The sequence below is a fragment of the Monopterus albus genome, unplaced genomic scaffold (assembly GCF_001952655.1).
Source record: "Monopterus albus unplaced genomic scaffold, M_albus_1.0 scaffold377.1, whole genome shotgun sequence".
In the NCBI taxonomy this organism is placed as follows: Eukaryota; Metazoa; Chordata; class Actinopteri; order Synbranchiformes; family Synbranchidae; genus Monopterus; species Monopterus albus.
Window position 1 is genome coordinate 184,536 of NW_018128257.1, and position 20,331 is coordinate 204,866.

The window sequence follows — 20,331 nt, forward strand, 5'->3', positions numbered from 1 at the left end:
TGAACCATGCCAAACTACAATGAGCAAAGAGGAACATAACAAGAACATTATGTGGCAAATCAATGCAGGTCCATGTCCCTGATAAGCCACTCAGCATGATGCGACACCAAGTACTGAACTTAGTAAAAAGCAAATATTACTGCAATTCCAGTGTAGCTGCCAGTTGAAGAAACACCACCAAATAATGCAAAATGCTACTAAACGCAGAGCTTTAAAGGATGAGGCTGGCGGTATTCTAAATGTCCTTATTTGCAACAAATCTTATTAAACTACCCGAAGCAACCAGTCACACTCTGATCCACCTTATTCCTGTTTCTCACAACTCCATTGTTCTCCACAAACTACTAAAAAGACACACTTACTAACCATGAAAACACACACACAGAGATCACAGATCTGCTGGTTTACATTCTCACTAGAGCCCAAAATGTGTCTGAGGAAACTACAGTGTACAGATGTTTTAGGAAATTACCGAGCCTTTCTTAAAATTGCCACAGCAGTTTTTATAGACTCTCATGTTCAGTAGATAGTAGAGTACCATGTGTCAGGTCAATATTGCCATATTATAATGGATCAGCTAAAACAAAGCAGATTAAATTCCTCTGCTATTTTGTCCATAACAGCCTGCTAGTGTTGTAGCACTGCTCTCCTTTACAGAGCAGTGCTCTACAGTGTGCACATTTCACTGCAAATCCAATTAGAATTTACAGTGCATGAATGTAAAAATTTATTTGGGCACACTAGTGAGACTGACTCCAAGTCCAGGCACAGTGTTGGCAGCATACATGGATTGTGTGTATCCTCTAACTTGCATCTGTTATATTAACATAAACATCATAAGATGCTGTGGAGTTGTTGATGTTGTTTAACCTTGGCTTTTCTGTCCTTCTTTAGTGGTGAATGCTCATGGTTACTGACATTTTCAAGGTTCTGCCAGTATTGTGTGCTATAGCCATAATGATCACAGTGATTTTCAAATCAGAAATTGCTATACATAGTGCAGAAAATGTCACAGGCTATTACAGTGCAGGTCAGAGTTACCTTGTCATCGGCCCTCTCCTCTTGTTGAATGTAGGCCACCAGGGAGTCAACAAGTCCTCGCATATCTCTCATCCTCTGTCTCGTGCTCTCATTCACTGAGCTCAAATTCCTAAGAGCACACACACACACACACAGAGAGACATTTAAATCCAGGCTAGGCTATCAGAACGGAATGCAGCAAAGCTTTCAAGTTTTACAAAAATGAACCATTGATCTTCCAGTGATTGTAGATGAAGCTCTCCTTAGGTCCCTTCTGTAGCACCTTCACCACTTAAAAAAGTACTTTTGTGAGCTTCCTACACTTAACATGCAATTTTTCCTCTCTTAAGTAATTCCTCAGGGATTCAGAGATGCTTTAAGGGGTGAAACCTGCAACTTCAGAAATTTCAGTTCCAGTTCTGTTTATACTGTATGAGCACGACCACTGAGATAACACCGCAAGTTTTATCCTACAAGTGCAAGAAAGCTGCATTAGGTCATGTCAGTGTAGAGAAATCATAGAGAGATCCTCTGACGTTTCATTGAGTCCCATCATCAAGTCAACATTTATCTGGTTCAATACTTTCTTAATATGGTCAGATGTACTGTGTGTGTACTGCTAATTAACAAATGTAGTGACAAATTCAAACTTTTGAATGGATGAAATCCACACATCAACATGTGGCCGGCACAGGTTACACATTGCTCTGGGTCTTCCATGGAGTCACCTGAGGCAGCCAGTGGTGTTGTAGAAAATGTCTCTCTCAGAGGGGGATAATGGGAGGCTGCTGCACAGAGGATTCAGTACTTTCTCTGTCAGCTCTGATAGAGCTTCTTTGGACAGCTTCTCCTTGAGGTTGTCTCTTGAGGACAGATTCCAAAGGACACCTGCAGCCACAGCATGTTTTTATTTTGTTGTCCAAATAATTCAAACTAGTAACATACTGTATGCATACAGTAGATAAGGATAAAGCAGTAACAACCCATTGTGTGTTTGAATTACAGACTGGTAAATATCATGCGTGGACATACAATGGCCTCATAAGCAAGGTTCAAACCAGCCTGAAACCAAGAGCATCCCCACCTGTGATGGTTTTTCGAAGCTCCTCGTCGGGTTCATTCAGGATGCTGACGAGACACATCACTCCATCGGCATCTATTAATGCCACCTTGTTGTCAGTGTTCTCATAGATGAGGTTCCGTGCGGCGCCAGTGGCATAACGCTGCACTTCTAGGTTGTCACTGGAGAAAAGGTGAACCACAGCTGGAATGCCATTCAGAGCCCGGACCTGAGGAGGAGGATCAGGAACGACACACACCATATACTGTAAAGACACATATGCAGCCACGTATACTTTTAGGACACGTGTGGCAGCAACTTGAAACAACTCCATATTCATGCTCATCTGCCTTGTCACCCCCCCATCAGCACAAAAAGGGGCATTTTGATAACCCACCACAGGGCTCACACATAAAGACAGAGAACCATTCACACTCAAAATCACAGCTACGGGCAAATTAGAGTCACCAAATGAACCTTTCTTTTCAGTCTTTGGACACCGAGCACCGCCTTTAAATGGCGTTTGCTTCCATAGTCAGCATTCTTCTAAGAAATGGATGACTGCTCCAGTGTCAACCACTGCACCACCATGCCATTCCCAAACAAAACAAAAATGGCAACACAAGCTAAACAAGCAACAGAAATTTATGCTGGCAATCCAACTGAGCAATTGCCACATTTCAATATTATATGCAAGAAACTCCACAGTTTCTCAATGAAGCCATAAAGAATTCACCATAGCATATGTTTGCTTTTGGAGAGTTGTTCATCCACTGGATAAGGGTCCTGTGCACTTCACCAAAAGCCACTCTCTCCACAGAACCTAGCCACTGTGTACATGGTGCTGATCATTGCTCCTTGTACTTGTTCTTCTTCTAAGTCTGAACCTCCATACATTTGCCTTTCTTCAACTGCCGCATTCTCCTTTAATTTTAAATTGATCCAACCAAACAATTCTCTAGCTCAACTACGCCTGCTGCCACCAATAAATGATTTAGTGTATGGGCAATAACAATAACACTTAGTTTTACATTTTTAGTAAAGCACTGTATTGATGTAACTGGGAATCAACAACTTGATTGTACTGTCTGTAGAAACCAGTCAATATTTAGTGCTGATTGCTGTCAAAAGAAATCTTTTTTGTCCCGATTGTCATGATCCTGCCCCGCTGGCTTCCGGTTCTCCCCGCTTTTACTCTGAAAGTACTTCCTGTCACCAGCTCATCCACAACCCCGGTAACTTCAGCTCATAATGCACATTGGTTTCACCTGCCACTAATCACCCACACCTGTTCACCACAGCATATAGCAGCTCCTCACACTGTGTGCCAGATTGTTCTATGCCTTGTCTACACTCTCCAGCGGTTTTCCCTGACTGCTTTCCTGGCACCGGACCCTTGCCTGCTCTACCGACCTGTGACTGACTGCCAACCTGAGATCGACACCCTGCCTGTTCAACCAACCTGTGATTCTGCCTTGCCTTCCTGCTGCCCTGCCAGAGACTTCGACCTTGAACTGTATTACGTACCACTCTTCTGCCTGATCCCCCAAGACTGTGTTTTTCTGCTAAAATCACAAAAGGACATTAAAGTCTGTGCTACTGCCTCAGCTGACTGGCTTTTTAATTGGGTTCACTCTATTTTCACGGGAGCGTCACTCACCTCCCTGACACCGATGGCTTAAGACATACACCCACTGCCTGCACTGGTTCGAATCCAGCTCAGGAACACTGTGTTTCCATCCTCCTGTCTCTCTCTACTGTGCACTCTCTTCACACACATACTGTACATGCACATCAAAACATGCTTGGAACTGCTAATGGCTATATCTATTATTAATTGATAAATACTGCCTTCCCTTCTTTCTGTCCTCTATACATTCCATATGACTTGCTCTATAGACTGTCCAGTCTCACATATAATAGAACTGACACATTTACTGCCTCTCATACCTACATGCACACACTTACGTGGCTTTGCCCTCCCTTTAACAGTATCCTCATTAAGTACATCTAACCTCTGCTTACAGACCCATTCCAGCTGCTTTGTCTGACTGTATATTTGAATGCGTTTCCTTTTGTATAACTGTGTTTTGTCACTTTATTTCACCGGTTTAAAAAAAAAAAAACATGCATATGGATACACAATTCTCTGGTTTCCTCCCACAGTCCAAAGACACACAGCCTAGGTTGATTGGTGACTCTAAACCGCCCGTAGGAGTGAATGTGAGTGTGTGTGGTTGTCTGTCTCCAAGCGCCAGCCCTGTAATAGACTGGCAAACTGTCCAGGGTGGACCCCGTCTCTCGCCCAATGTCAGATGGGATTGGCTCCTGCCCCCACGACCCTCTTCAGAATAAGTGGTATAGGTAATGGATGGATGGATGGATAAACAATGAACAATCAAATACATACATAAATAAATAAATACAGCAAATAACAGAAATATAATCAAACACAACCATGTACAAGCATGTTACCTGATTTTTTGCATCGTTGCTGTGGTAACACTGATGTTGTATGTATGCAGCTCCAAGAACTTGCAAGGCAGTATCTGATTCTGACAGATATCTGACAGCTGTAGCCATGTCCAGTCCCTGCATCCTGCATACACACACACACACACACACACACACACACACACTGAGCTTCATATTAACAGTGGCTATAATCAGCAGTGTGTGGAGAGACTGTAATCACATTAGGGCAAAACTGATTCATTCTATTAAGTACTGTATCAAATGACCATTTTGTCTATCAAAGCATAAGAAGTCTTTCGTAGATCTGACAAAGCTACAAATAAAGCTGATCCAAGCCAGTGGTGACCCAGATGTTTTAGCCAGGTCAGTGAATGAATAATATGTCTCACTCTGCCAGTGGGTCATTGCTGTGTATTGATGCTCCTTCCAAGACATCCACCCCTTTCCCGACACTCCTCAAACTGCGGAGTGATGCAGCACGGTTGAGGGTGGACTGGTACTGCCCAGTCCCCATGACATGGTTTGCCCTTGACCCATGCTTCTGCCACTGTGTTCCCCAGCCATCTCCTGTCACAGAGACCCCTCTGCCAGTTCCCAGCCAGCCCTCCTGGCCAAAGGATGAGCTCTGCTGCTGGTGGTGCTGCTGTCGGTTGGTGATACGGCTGATGGTGCGATGTGATGGGCCTTTGTAGGTGTACTGATATGGAAACTCCTCCTCCTGCCAGTAGCCTCTTTCCTGGGCCAGTACCCCACTGAGGTTGTGCCTTTGGTTGCGAGGGGGAGGCACAGCGATCCTGTAGGGGGCGTTCTCTGGAGGAAGCAGCACAGTGGGAAGAAACCCCTCCTGGTCTGCCTGGCACAGTGACTTAGAGCGTCTGCTTCTGTTGTGTGACTGGGAGGTCTGAAAGCTGCTCTGCGCCGTGCTGGCTCCTCTATGGCTCGCCTTGGAACTGGTTTCCACAGCAGAGCGAGAGGAGAAACCAGAGGAGTGAAGGGGTGCTGTGGGCACCTGCAGGGTGGGTGATGTGGGGAGATTTAAAGGGTTAGCAGACACACACTGCAGCAGACAAAGAGAAATGTCCTTTACTGATATGAAAAAGCTGCAAAAAGTTGTTATACGCAAGAAGACAGAAGTGTCTCTAGGTACTGTCTTCTTAAAACATTTATGAGAATCACTGTTTGAGGTGAGTGAAACTGTCCTAGGCAGAAAAAAGATGTTGTAAAACCTTTCACATTCAACAGCTTTTCCTTCTTTCCTTCATTAATGCCTGGTTACTGTGTGCAGCAGGAAGCTCATTGCAGCCCCTGTATTGTTAGTTAAAAGCAACAGCCAAATGTCCTGTTTATGTTTTTCTTCAGCTAGTCATTGTTCTGAACTCGGACAGCAGAGCGGGACTTCCATTGTCCTTCTCACTGACACAGAGAAACTTAGACCAGAGAGGAAACATTATTCACTCACAATATGTGTGTGTGTGTGTGTGTGTGTGTGTATACACCCAAAAACAGTGAATCCCTCATTGAGCTACATTGTAAAGCCTACATAGTAAAACACAGCGTAAAATACCGAAATAAATCACCAGCTCTTGCAGAAATATCAAAGAACTAACATACAACAGACTGTTGAGCTAAGCTGCACTAAACAGGTCCTATGCCTACAGTATTTGTTGTAATGATCTGTGCTGGTGTGTTCTGTAAAGTATTTTCTTGCATGGATTATGGTGAAATGCAGTATTGGCAGGCCGTACTCACAGCCATTATGCGGCTGGGTGTATGTATCATGGATCTGGAACTGAAACCGTGGATGTGGGCAAAGCTCGCCTCAGGAAGACTGTAGTCTAGACAAAGAGAAGAAAAAGAAAATATTAAGTGTTTTACTCATTATGCCAGTGTGTCCAAAGATTTAATATTCATGTTCAGAAAGTTACCTCATGTTATCCTGAGCTGTACTGATGACAGAGCAAAAGTCACCCAAGTTGTCAATTTATTATAATGAATGAGAGGAAAATGAATTCAGAATCAAAAACATTTGTTAATGTCATCATTGCCATGGGTCAGTGAACCTCCAGGTCCAAACTGCACCAGGTGGTGCAAACACTGCAAAGGTGATTTTTAGTACTGTAAAATGAATGTAGTAATGACTTTACCATCATTACTAAGCTCTGTTCCATCATAGATGCCTCTAAACAACTCCAAATAGTGTACTCGCACATCACATCTTCATGTTAGCACACATAACTTTAGGGATAAAAACAAAACAGGCAGGTCCCAAATGCTGAGGGGTTTACTAACCATCGCCAGCTTGGGTTAGGGTTAGAACTTACTTAAAGTTAGACAAAAGATAAACAGGTAAGACTTGTGGTTTTGATAGTGAGCACACACTGTTTGTGTTCACTCGTCAATGAGCAGCATGTGCTTTATCTGTGTAACTATGCTAGTCATCATTCCCCAGTTTACACACTATTTCTATCTATAGTGTAGAATGTGAGGAGGAACTCAGCAGCTCAGGAACAAGTGCAGCTGCTCCAATTGCATCTGTACTAAGAAACAAAGGAGGTAGAACAGCACGTTTTTTGATTTTGGAAAATATTCTGTGATTGGATTTGTCTTGTGAGAGTTATACAGAGAATAAAGAAAGAGGCAGCAGTCTAGAAGGTACATCCCAAATCTCTTATAAGCGACACTGTTTCCCTCACTTGTGTCTTTTCCTTGTGCCTTAGTCCCGCACAAGTAATACTCAACGAAAACATGAGCAAAGAGGACTCAAGGAAACACATTATTAATGACACGAGACATCCCTTCCTCAGATTCTTCATCTGAAGCATCCAATCACCAACTGATTTCTGATAAGGGGGTGTATCGGTTCATAAAAGACTCCCGCATAAAAGACTGCCCTAGGTCCTTATGTGAGAGGTCAAGACAGACACAGACCCACAGGCAGCACAGCACTGGAATCACTTCCAGCCATACAGGACCCTGAAGTTCAGCAGTGCATCACTAGAAACTACACACAAATTTACCTTTTTCAATGTGTTTTTTAAATGACACTGTGCACAAATTATGCACTAATGCCAGCAAACCAGCTGAGAAAAACCTGACCAGAAACAAGTGTTACAAGTGAATTCATACTGCAGTGGATGGATTTTATCAGTTCATAAGCCTCATATTGCTCATAGGCCTGGTGCCCTCCAGTACTACTGAAGGAAAGGCCACATGTTCTGTGTTTGCTGTCCAGCAGCATTCATCACAAGAAACAAGTTCAGAGCTCTCACTTGGAACATTATCATGAGTGATCCACAGCTGGATGTTGAAAATAACCAGAAGAAAAGCACGGCAGACTACAACAACTTGTTCTACTTTCAGCCCCATTGGGCAGCCTGGGCACTGCCTACAGAGCCTTCTATGAAAGGATGGCTGCACCAAAGGCCAAACAGCAGAAAGAGAAAATTCCATGATGACTTAGTCTCACAGAGGGACCATCAGATGGATCAGAGAAGGCCCATTTCTTTGTCACTGTGCTCCACCATGCAGCTTTCAAAAGAGTCAGTGTTGAGAGAAGTGTGAAAGGCAGACATGGCCACTGAACCACAGAGGATGTTCCCTGTCCTGCTCCCATTGTGGCCTACAATAAATAAAGATTGCACCTCAAGTCACCTATTAGTCTCAAGGGAAATTCTTCTGCCATCAATGTGCTCAAAGCAATACAGGGTAAGAGAAGTTTAAGGTACAAAACGAAAATAAAGTATATAGTATATAATGTATTAATGTAAAATATACTAAATATAAAGGGCATAAATAAATAGGGCGACAGTGCTGGTAATGAGATTAATAAATGCAGCAAGTGACGGCAGCTAATGGAAGGTGATAAACAAGGAAGAGTAAGAATACTGCACACGGTACATGTGATAATTCACTTAGTACATTAGGTTCATTGTCAGTCTGCACACAAAGAAACTTGCTGTAAGGCCAAGTATTGTTACAATGCTAAGTAGAGATGCATTCCATCCATCCATTATCTATACTGCTTATTCCTGAATAGGGTCATCGTGGGGGGCAGGAGCCAATCCCAGCTGACACTGGGCGAGAAGTGGGGTCCACCCTGGACAGGTCACCAGTCTATAACGGGCCTGACATGTAGATAAACAACCATACACACTCACACCTACGGGCAGTTTAGAGTCACCATTCAACCTAGGCTGCGTGTCTTTGGACTGTGGGACGAAGCTGGAGTACCTGGAGAGAACCCACGCAGGCATGAGAAGAACATGCTCGAACCCAGAACCTTCTTACTGTGAGGCAACAGCACTAACCGCCACGCCAATGTGCTGCCCTATCGCAGTCCATCCTGTACCTAATGACGAGTCTTTTGCTGCGTGTGCTCCAGTGCTCCACCAAGAAGAGCAGAGCAGTCACCCATGGTTGGTTAAATGTCTGCATCTTTACACCTCAAGCATTACACAGTGTGTAAACACAGCTGACTGGGTGTGTGAGAAGGGAGTAGCCCCTCCCTCCTCTAAACAGAGAGAAAATACAGTGGAAAAGCAAAGCAGGACGGCCTGTGTCAACCCTGGAGGTTATGCTTGGTGATGGTTAAGGGAAGTACGAGGTATACCACTCATTAGGTTCTGATAGTGGAAACACAGCAAATGATGGGCTTGTAATGATGGGCAATTACACTAGGGACAGTGTAGCTAATACTCCCAATATGCACTCATCTGTTTTTTCAAGAGTAATAATTACTTAAAGTATTGGATATCAAAATGAAACTCATGCGTTCAACAGAAGTCGGTCTAATGACTCCCACTAATGTCAGCACTGTGTTACCATGTCAGTTTGTTTATTTCTCAAAAACGTGTCTGCATCCCCCATGGGAGTCTGGCCCACCGTCGCACCTTACAGCACACCAGTCCAAAGAGTGTGAAACCAGGAAAATCTTTATAAGGTCAAACCCCACATTTGTCATAATTGTTTTTGTTGCCAACAAGACTCTTATAGGAATGAAAGAGATCATGTGAATACATGATCTCTTTCATTTTGTCCATTGTGCTGTCAAATGTATTAGCCTTTATTCTGATACCTGTTCCTTACCCTACCAAAGTGTTTCAGCCTTTGTTTAACAGTGGATCAGCTCAGAAATGTATTTTCAACTGATAGAAGCAACAGGGCTATACCAAAGAGACCACACTCTAGCCATATCACACCAAGATTCTGCTAGGGTGTATACACCGTGGTGTATTATCTGGAATCAGAAGAGGGATGTGCAGGACATGTGAATGAAAGAGGAAACATCAGACTGGAAGCACGATTTAGACAGCCATTACTTCTAACAGTTACACTTCTAGCATATTCTGGTACCATTCTCCTCAAATGTTCATTTTACTTAATACATTACAATCAAGACTTGTCTATTTCCTGGTCAGATCATTTCATATTCATATCCCTGCACGTAATGCAATTCTACTTTGTGTAAAATTAATACTATTTATACTAAGCATACAAACCCATGAATATTAAACCAGGTGTTTAACCACTATTCATAGATGGCCTCGTCCTTCTGAATGCCCCACAAAGATGTGCACCGTGTTCTGAGATGATTACATCATGTACACAGGGCAGTTTTTACATGAAATGTGTACTGTGACAGGGCAGAACCTCTGTATTACAGATGGGTTCAGCTGACATCATGAATAGAAATAATATACTCAAAAATTAAGAAATGCAGGTGAAGAAACCTTATATAGACTACGCACTGTAAACACTCAAATGCACATAATACTGAAACATTATAGAAGTGAGCTGATATGAACTCAGACATCCAGTGCAACAGGAAAGAGGGAGGAAATGCTGCTGGGAGGGGAGCGGGGCTACATGCCTTAACATAAGCATCACCAGATCAGAGGTCAAGGAAGATGTATGCTTACACCATTATCATAAGGAAAACGCATAGCCACCATGTTGGAACAGGGATACCACACCTCTTAATGTATGAATGCAGGTCTACCCACAAATACAATCAAAGTCAACACAACCCACTGAATTTACAACCAGCTATTTGAGTTGTTACAAATCCCAGACATGTGCTTATGATACAGAATACTTGGCTAAATTAAACTTGAGGATTTTCACATCAAAATACTTCTCCTTTTGTAAACTCTAAAACTAATATCTCTATCATGGGAGGAGGATGTGTGAAATGAATTGCCAAGTCATTTTGTATGACATCACAAAGAAAGACAAATCTGAATAGCATGTTCATTAGGGGTTTTTACAAATGCAGAAAGAGCAAAACAGTTAGGACTGCCTGCTCTTTTCTCATGTTTTGTGTGTCTCTACACGCCGCAGAGAATGTGTGTATGTCAGACAATGCTCTAAATGTGAATTTTGCATAATGTGTCCTTTAAAATGAGTGAGCAGAGTAATTTCAGCTGACTAAACTGAATGATGACCACTGACTGATAAAAAAATCAGCATGAGTCAGCATCTGTGGGTTTTCCCAACATCTAACATGCAGTTTGGACAACACATAAAGCCCACTTAAGGTCATAGGGGGTTTCCACATCTGTGACTCTTTCCTGTGTAGAGTTTGTGGCATTGTGTAATACAGCCCAGTCTGAGAGAAAAAGGGAGCACTTGGTTTGATGTAGTGGATCTCCTGCTAATCTAAACATGACAGAATGGTTGTCACATAATCAGAATCCAGAGGTGTATGAATCAAGATCCCATGCCATGAAAAATCCAGCTTATGGAGGTGCTGTTATCTGGAGTATAAGAATGTTTTTAATCAACTCCTCTCAAGGTTTTGTGACTGTGATTAGGCTAATCTTTCAAGCTGAGCAAGTCTTCTCTTTGATTTCTCCAAAGCAAGAAAACTGATTTATGAGTGCAGCTCCTCACTTTCACCGTGGCCCATCACTGGCTTGTGCTTTCTAGCCAAACATTAACAACATGTTTTCTCAGTACAGTACTTTCCATCTTTATCCCAAACTCTTCTGTCTTCTATTAAAGCTCCGTATATATAAAAAGCAACCTGCTTTGCTACACTTTGGTCTCTTCACTAGTCAATACCTTATACACCTCTGCAATGTTAAATGAAACAAACAACATATTGCCAGTCCATGACACTACAATGTCTTTTTACACAAAACATACATTGAAGAACTTTTGTGGCACCTTTCTAACAACAAACCCCACCTACAAGCACCTCTAAAGCTGACTAATTAACATGTCTTCCATTATATTTTTCTTGTTTCTGGAGTCTTGCAAGAAGAACCAGAGGAAGAGAGAGTGTTCAGGCAAAGACTGGAGGCATACAAACAGTCCAGACATAATAAAACCAAAGGGAACAGGAGAAACCGAATCCAGGAGCAGGTGAAATTCAAACACAAGAACACACAGGTAAACAGAGAACATAAAGCAACAGGTAAGCCAACAGTGCAGACAACAGGCAGACAAACTAACCAGATCCAGAGAGAAGCAAAGGTGTCCATCCACAGGCAGGTCAGCGGTGGAAACCAAGAAATGACTACTGAAAAGACCCAGGGAGCAAACAAGTGCTCGCACATAGGTGAGTGCAACATAACAAACTAGTGTCCAAACACAGATAAGCTTTACGCTGGAAACATGACAGAGGCAGAAACAGAGCAGGATGGGAGGAAACATGTCAGCAACAAAATATGGATTAGCGTGTGTGCCAGAAAACTAGTGGAGACTCCAGTAGGCAGATTTAGTTAACTTTTGGACAGAGCCAGGTTAGTTGGTTCTAGCATTAGCGAGTTATGAACCTTTTCATCTAACTCTCAGCAAGATCCATATCTTTTGATTCATATCTCATTTAAATGCACATCCATTGTAGATTAAGTGGATCAAGATGTCTTCACAACCCTTCAAAAGTGGCAGTTTTTATTACCTCATTTAATGCAATAAAAACTCCTCTGAGATGTTTTTACTATCACTGGGATACTGTTACAAGGAAAGACAAGGCTAAAAGACAAGGCTCTGAGATTCTCATAATGCTGTATGTCCAGTGTGCTCTATTTCATATCTCAGGACAATACATCTACAAATCCAGAAGGCCAACCGTGCTTTGCATGCAATATTCTTTTCCTAACTGTCAAGTACTGTAGATCTAATTGTTTTCAATTCCTTAATGCGTAGCCACCAAATTTTAAGACCCAGTGAAAAATATCTGACACAGCAGGCCTCGCCTCATTGGTATGTTCTAAAATAGACTCTGATAACATGCTGTGAAGAGAAGATTGGAAAGGAATGTTCCACACACAAGGTGCTCAGTGAGCTCAGGGTGGGTGTCAGACCACACATCAGCTAACTTGCATTTCTCTTGCATCATGTTTTCATATAAAACGCTGGAGTCAACACCCATGATCATCCACACCCATCGACACAAGCATCTTCTGTAACTGCACTCATTTCCATCTACATTGCACAATTTTCCTTTGTGCACCCGTTCTACTGTGGCTCATTGGCGTCCTGACTTTGTGGAATAATATCACACTGTGTGAACTTCATCCAGTCCTGTTCCAGTCAACTTAAAATGCCACACAAAGGTTAGGCAACAACAGATGACAACGTTTCACTTACTTAGGCTATATGAAAAGAAAAGCCATTTCACTATAAACCTAACCTATCTTTAAACACCAGTTTTCAGCGTCTTGCATGTATTAACTTATTAAAAATCACATGCACATGCATAGCCATTCTAAGGCTTTGACATTTTTTGTAAGGAAATTTAACTATAACTGTTCATATTTCTCAAAATGGGATGAGTTGATGGACACAGCTGAGGGTACAAAACATCACGTGCAACGAGAGGCAAAATCAACCAAAGTCCACATCAGAGTGCAAAGAAAGCAGAAGGCCCACACACCCACATTTCAAGACAAAATCTACAAAACCTCTTAGTTTATTTATCATGCATATATCAGCATGGGGAGAGACCGCCCAAACATTTAGGCTGTGCTTTTTTAGGTGTGCAACAGTCTTTCAACTTCCACATTGCTGAAGAAACACAACTCCACATGACAGCAGTTGACTGACAACTGAGAGCCAGCTTTGCTAGAAGCTGCAATTTCCCTGGAGTGTACAAACTGCAGAACACCATACTATCTAGTTTACAAACCTTGATACAAAGTGCTTTTTCTCCCATTATTAATTAAGCCCGCATACTGTGGCATTAGTTATAGAGCATTTGCTGTCTGTCACTTTGCAACTATAACATTTGGGTGGACCATGTACCCATTTAAATTTGAATTCCACTCCAAAAGTGGAAGCTAGGTAGCCTCGTTTGCTAATGTTAGCATGGATTCCCACTGGACATGACTTTTCATGGCTTCTAAACTGGGTCACTGCAGAAATTGAAAATAATAATGATTTTTGTTGAATTGTTTTTGGGTGATGTGTTTATAGTTTTGCTGGTGATTTGTTTTTGTGGATGTTGTTGTTGTTGGTTCTTTTTGTAATGTTTGTTTGAACAAAAGGGGCCGAACAGTGATGCCATGGTGGCCATATTAATTATTAGTTTTGTTTTGTTTGGGAGGCATTTGTTGTTTTCCTGAAATCTGTAAGTAGTCAGGCAGTGCACGTTACACTGTGCATTATGTTTTGGAGGAATGGCTTGAGAGAGAAGTTAGAATGAAAGGGTGGGATTTCTTTGGTTTCTTTGGTTTCTTTGGTTTCAGAATCGAGTTTCTTCTTCTGGTTTTTCCAGGATCGCGACCCTTTAAATGTAGTTTTTCTACCATTCCAAACATTGATTGGTTTTCTGTTAGATATGTATTTTGTGTAATTGTATTAGCCAATTCTTGAAACTTGAACACTGATTTGTGTCATTAATAAACTGTTATTATTGATCATTCCCCAAATCAACCAACAGATGTCTAGAATAGAAAAAAATGAATGAATAAAAATCTAAACTTTTAAAAAATGATGATCAAAAATATCAGGTAAACATGTTATCGTCCTTTAAGTCGTTTAACACCAAAGGCATCTTTATGGTGTGTGTATAATGGAAGTCTAATTGCTATTTAACAAAAAAAGATGCAGTCTAATGAAAAGCTACTGTATTTGTATTGATATACATTTAGTCATTCTACTAATGGAAAATTTCACCCAAGCTCATAGGCGGAACCTGCCTGGCTCCACTGTGGGTCAAACTGAGGTCCTGTTGTCTAATCAGACAGAAGAAGCGGTGATCGTGGTAGTAAGGGGGTGGGGGATTGCTCCATCCTCTCCCTTACATTCTTTCTGAAACAACTATCCGGCCTGCACTGAGACAGACGTGGATCATCTGAGCTTTGCAGGCTGACTGGCTGACTGTTACAAAGCTGCACATTTCAAGACAAAAAACATGGGGTGTTCTTTTGTTGGATCTGTGCTTAATTATCACTTTTGGGTCCTACTTCTTAATTAATAAAAAAGTAATTGTTGTTCAATGTGTGAGTATTTATACATCAAACCAGCCTGACTGGAAACTGTGATGTCATGAAGTAATTTTCCCATAGAGGGGAAAAACAGGAGATGACCAGGAAATAACACACATGGGTTCTCATAGGACACATTCATAAAGAGTGTGTGAGGACGAAGAAATCACCAGGATAAACAGCTATTCTGGCCTCATTTACATAAACATTTGGTTAAAGGTTTATGTGATTCTCACTTTGTCATTTCCATTTTATGCATTTCTGAAATTGTCCTTTCTAAAAACTGTGAAGTGGCTAAAATCAGTGGCTTTGTAAACTGGCTAACATTTATGAGAAACTACTTAATGACCTGGCCAACAAAATGCTGAACAGCCTTGGGAGGAACTGGACCTTACAAACAAGCACCCGCCCAGGTGAATGTTTAGCTTTAACATAGGGATGCTGCAGCTCTCTGGGTGGATCCCCACCATGATGTTACAGCCATTACCAAAGCTGAAGCAAGCCCAGCACAGCAGCCTCTCTTTAGTGGATCAAAGAGTCAAGAGGCCATCAGAGCAAGATTTTCTAAAGACAAAAAGGAATGATGAGGTGGAATTGTAAAGTTCCACATCCGTTCTCCTGCATGCTGTGTGTGTGTAACTGATTTCCCATCATAGTCACATCTGTTGTTGCTGAGAGGACTGTTCTTCCTGGTAAGAATAATCATGTCATAGTGATGTGTGTATTCATTCCATATAGTGTGTTACATGACATCTGATTCAGTACGCCCTGTGAACAGAATCACTACTGTCAAACTTTCAAATTAGCTTCATTCTGTGCATTTAGCTCTCTACAGCAAGGTCCTGAGCAGAGGCAAATCAAAATATTAGAATTAGAACCATTACATTTCCCATAATGCAAACGGTACCATCCTTCATTAGACCCTCCATGTAGCTGTCACACCTTGTTTTACTCGCCAGTTTGTAACAGGATTTCTCTTAAAATTGTTAAGACACATCAGGGTTTCGAGGGGTTTCTTGTCGCAGTGGGACTTCTGCTTCTGCAGCAACAGCTGCTCTGTGTTCAGGTTGTTTACAGTTACACTGGGAAAGTGGTGTAGGAGCGCATTAAATAGGGTTATGTTTACAACTCAGATTAGTGTTTTTAGAACTAAACTCACACTGTACTTGTTGTTTGACTAAATATGACTTTGTTTAATGCTTGAACTTGAACTTAGAAGATTAGAACAATGTTAAGCCATGTTTCATTATCTTTATGAACATTGGGGTGTTAATGGTGTGGATAAATAATACACCAGAAGAATTTAAATATAATAACACTCCAAGACACAACATTGTAAAATCATCATGAAGCACGCAGACATTTTTACGTCCTTGTAGACTAAATGCACCACACAAAATATCATATAATTATGTACCTGTTACCACGCCAGAGACATTATAATGTATGTTCCTACTGGAATATGAGAGGAACAAGGGCCTGGGCTATAAAATATTAAACAGTGATATCAAGTATAATAAGGTACAATAAACTCACTATGGGGATATAACAGAATAATACCAGAAGTCATAAAAGAAACTAATACAGGCTGGGCAATATATCGACTATACTCAATGTATCGCAGCTTGTTCTATGTGAGATGTAGAAAATGACATCAAGTACAAATTGTCACATAGATTTTTAAGCCACCAGCGTGAGACTCGCTTTGGAGTTTCACTTCTCTCATTCTTTCCTACCGCTCTCCCCTCCTCACAAACAGGTGTGAGGGAGACAGTGCTGGTCACAAAAAGTCGGCTCTGAGCCAGTTTCTTTACATGGAGGATGGGCACCAGCTCCCATCTGAGCCGGTCTCTGTTTTCTTCCTTTAATTTTTAAACTTTATTTAATATATCACAATAATAGGATGGTCTTTTCGCCATACTGCTCAGCCAGGGGGACAACAAAGACTGAATGCAGTGCAACCAATGACATGTGATGACAGAGATTATAGCATCAGATTAACAGAGGAGGAGGCTGACAGTTTAGAGCACGGAGAGAGGCATGTTAGAACTACAAATGGGTAGCTGACAAATATGCAGAAACATCAGTTTCGTAAAAAGCTCAAAATGTAACAAAAAAAAACTACAGAGTTACATAGCCCAAACTCTATTCTCTTCAGGAAAGCATGTTATTGTTGTTCATTTGGTATTCTTAACTTAACTCCATTGGTTTTTTTTATTTTAACCCCAGTTTGTGTGGCGTGCTACCTTACATCTATGTTCCAGCATCTGATAAACAAGAACAAGTACTTTGAAAAACCCAGAAGGCCATTTCATGGCACTCAACCTAATTCTAAAAGTATTTCCAGAATCCTCTGACTCTAACAGAAGATAGGGGGTAGAGAGAGAAGGAGAAAGAGAGAGAGGGGGAGGAAGAGAGAGGGGGAGAAAGAGAGAGAGGGAGGGAGAGAGGGAAGGGGAGAAAGAGATAGAGAGGGAGAAAGAGAGAGAGGGGGAGGAAGAGAGGGGGAGAAAGAGAGAGAGAGGGAGAGAGGGGGTAGAGAGAGAGGGAGAAAGAGAGAGAGGGGGAGGAAGAGAGAGAGAGTAGAGAGAGTGGGAGAAAGAGAGAGAGAAAGAGAGAGGGAGAGAGTAAATGGTCTTATACTTGTATAGCGCCTTTCTATCCTTTACAGCACACTCAAAGCACTTTCACATTATTCGGCCATTCACCCATTCACACTCCCAAACACTCACACACCGGTGACATCACCGGGAGCAACTGGGGGTTCAGTGTCTTGCTCAAGGACACCTCGACATGTTGACGGGGAGGAAGAGAGGGGGAGAGAGAGAGGGAGGGAGGAAGATGGGGAGAAAGAGAGAGAGAGGGAGGAAGAGAGGGGGAGGGAGGGAGGAAGAGAGAGAGGGACAGAGAAAGAGAGAGAGGGGGATGTAATGTGTGTCTCTGGTAGCACATCTTGTCCTCCAGATAAACAAATGATGGCAAATGACGTGTCACTGACTGGGGGCCAAAACCAAGGACAGCACCCTGTTCACACAAATTAGTTCATGCAGCTTCAAGCCCTCATTCCAGTAAGCCTGGTGATTTAATCATTCACATCCTAACTCCTTGGTCTGTCCATCTGAATAGAGATCAACATCACATCAACCTTCGCAAGAAAGTGAGAAGGAAAAGAGGCAACTGGATGTCAAACAGTCTGATGATCAAAAACACAGTAATATTAAAGTTTAATGAGCATCAACTGCTAACGGCTTGAAAAAAAGTGTTACCATGCACCAGGACCAAAAGTCAACGTTATGCTCACCTGTTGATCCGAGCATGACGTCCAGCCTGGGCAGGGACAGGGACTTCTTCTCAGCCAGCCGCATCCGGACCTGCTCCCGGACCCTCCGGGCTTTAGCCACTGGGTCCGGACACGGGCCGTGCGAGGGAACCACATAAGCGGTGCAAGAGGAGTGGGGCTGCAGAGCGGACAGAAAACAGCCCTCCGCCATCGCTACACTCATCATTACAGCGGGAAACCAACACTTTCACCCGGGTAAAGACAAAACGTAGCACCGACAGCAGGCGCGGCTCTATTGTATGTGTCCGCTGCGAAATGGCAGCAGTAGCTCGATGGTTTGTAGGCGGGACCTGCAGGGTTGGGGGGCAACCTAAATGGTAAACATTAGATTCGAGGACTTGGTAGTAGACAGAGGTAACTGGCTAGGCTGATAGGATGGTCGGGGTCGGGTTAAACACCATAAAACACAACGGGTTAGGGTTAGGATGTTAGATTAGGGTGGAGGGTAGGTTCAGATTAAAGTAAGGGGGAAACACACTTCACTCCCCCCAGGATCTACTCCCGAGTTTTGGGATCTAACACTAACCAGACACCTGCTGCAGGCTAACGTTATAGTATCTCCTCTGATTTGCAACAGATATCCAATTTGGCAATATGTCTGCTTGTACAGTCCTGACTGTAGCATTATTACATTATATCTTGGCAGCACTTGTTTAAAGTCGGATGATTTTTTTTTTCATAAACTCCACACAGAGACTAAAACTGATAATGAATTTCTATACACCTTAATGCCTGTGAATCCAGACCCTGGTTTAACTTATTTGTTTGTACCGTAAAGCCCCATTTTTGTCCAAAAACTGTTAAAGTGATCCCCAATGCTGCCTGGGTGACATCCATATAAGATGCTCTGGGTTTTCATTACAGAACAATGTTTTCCCACTTGCATCAGTACACAGAAACAATGTGGTTAAAGAGCCCGTGGCATACTTTTCCTTGTTTTCTGACTGCAGTGTTATTAAATATACTGTAAACATTCATTCCCAATCTCAGGTGCTATGGCCAGGCATCATATTTGAGCGTCTTCCTCAAGAGAAATGGTGCATTGTAAATACATTAGGCTTCATTTAAAGGGCCCATGGCATGCTTTTTCTTGTTTTCTGGCTTATCTACAATGTTACAACAGTGAATTATCATCTTAGACGTGACCTAAAGCTCAAAAAATGAGGTGTAAGGATGTTCTATGCAGAAGCAACTCAATTTATACACGTCTCACAAACTCTTGCTCGTGAAACTTTTTTCAAAATAACAAGATAAAGTCTTAAGGATAGGATAAGGATAATCACCTTTACTGGCCAAGTATGTTACACACAAGGAATGTGTTTCCGGTGCAGAACCGATGGCAGCCATCTGCGGCACCACCTCAACCGACGGCTATAACCATCGGGGACAACTTGGGGGTTCAGTGTCTTGCCCAAGGACAAGTGATAGCTTAAGGATTTCCTGGGATGGTCATAATCTCCAGGCAATTGTGCGTTCATGTGAATTTGCCTGACATCCACAGGTGCCATTTTAAAAGTGGAATTTTTCAAACTACCATAAACTTGCAGAGATGCAATAATTTCAGCTTTGCCCGATGTCCGTTATTGACCACTGCTGGTGGTGCATCAGGATCTGTTCCCCCAAACAGATGTGTTTCCCCTAACCTTATCCTAACCATAACCATAGAGGGGGACCAATAGAAACGCATCTTGATAGAGGAATGGATTTTGACACAAGACCAGCATGTATTACCACAGCAAGCTTGTTAGGCTAATAGCTAACAGTTTAGATGTGACTGTGTTGTGGTGATCAGCCCAGTGGAGCAGACTGCATGGCCCAAGGTGGGTGGCTCTGTGTAGCCCCATCTCCTTCATGTCTGTCTCCCTGTCCAAGCTATGTTCAGTTCAGACCCATGCCATGCATGGTTCATATGTTTGTACATTTGCCATTGTTAAGCACTGATGTGGCATCAATACTGTTATTTCTTAAACAGCCCATGGCATGCTTTTCCTTGTTTTCTGACT

The 20,331-nt window shown here is 42.3% G+C and overlaps 1 protein-coding gene across 2 annotated transcripts in view; it reads right to left on the reverse strand.

Moving 5' to 3' along the window:
- Window positions 1–18,867, reverse strand: part of LOC109951340 (plakophilin-3-like) — a 35,311-nt gene extending 16,444 nt beyond the window's left edge. The window contains exons 1-7 of one of the 2 annotated variants that reach the window (XM_020585803.1): window positions 18,290–18,867; window positions 6,305–6,390; window positions 4,945–5,564; window positions 4,556–4,679; window positions 2,105–2,309; window positions 1,749–1,908; window positions 1,042–1,150 (exon numbers count right to left, since the gene is read on the reverse strand). In XM_020585803.1, the coding sequence (XP_020441459.1) occupies window positions 1,042–1,150; window positions 1,749–1,908; window positions 2,105–2,309; window positions 4,556–4,679; window positions 4,945–5,564; window positions 6,305–6,390; window positions 18,290–18,494 (1,509 nt within the window). In that variant the 5' untranslated portion in view covers window positions 18,495–18,867. The remainder of the gene's footprint in view (window positions 1–1,041; window positions 1,151–1,748; window positions 1,909–2,104; window positions 2,310–4,555; window positions 4,680–4,944; window positions 5,565–6,304; window positions 6,391–18,289) is intronic. The other variant, XM_020585802.1, reaches the window with a different exon arrangement.
- Between the last annotated feature and the right edge of the window lie 1,464 nt (window positions 18,868–20,331).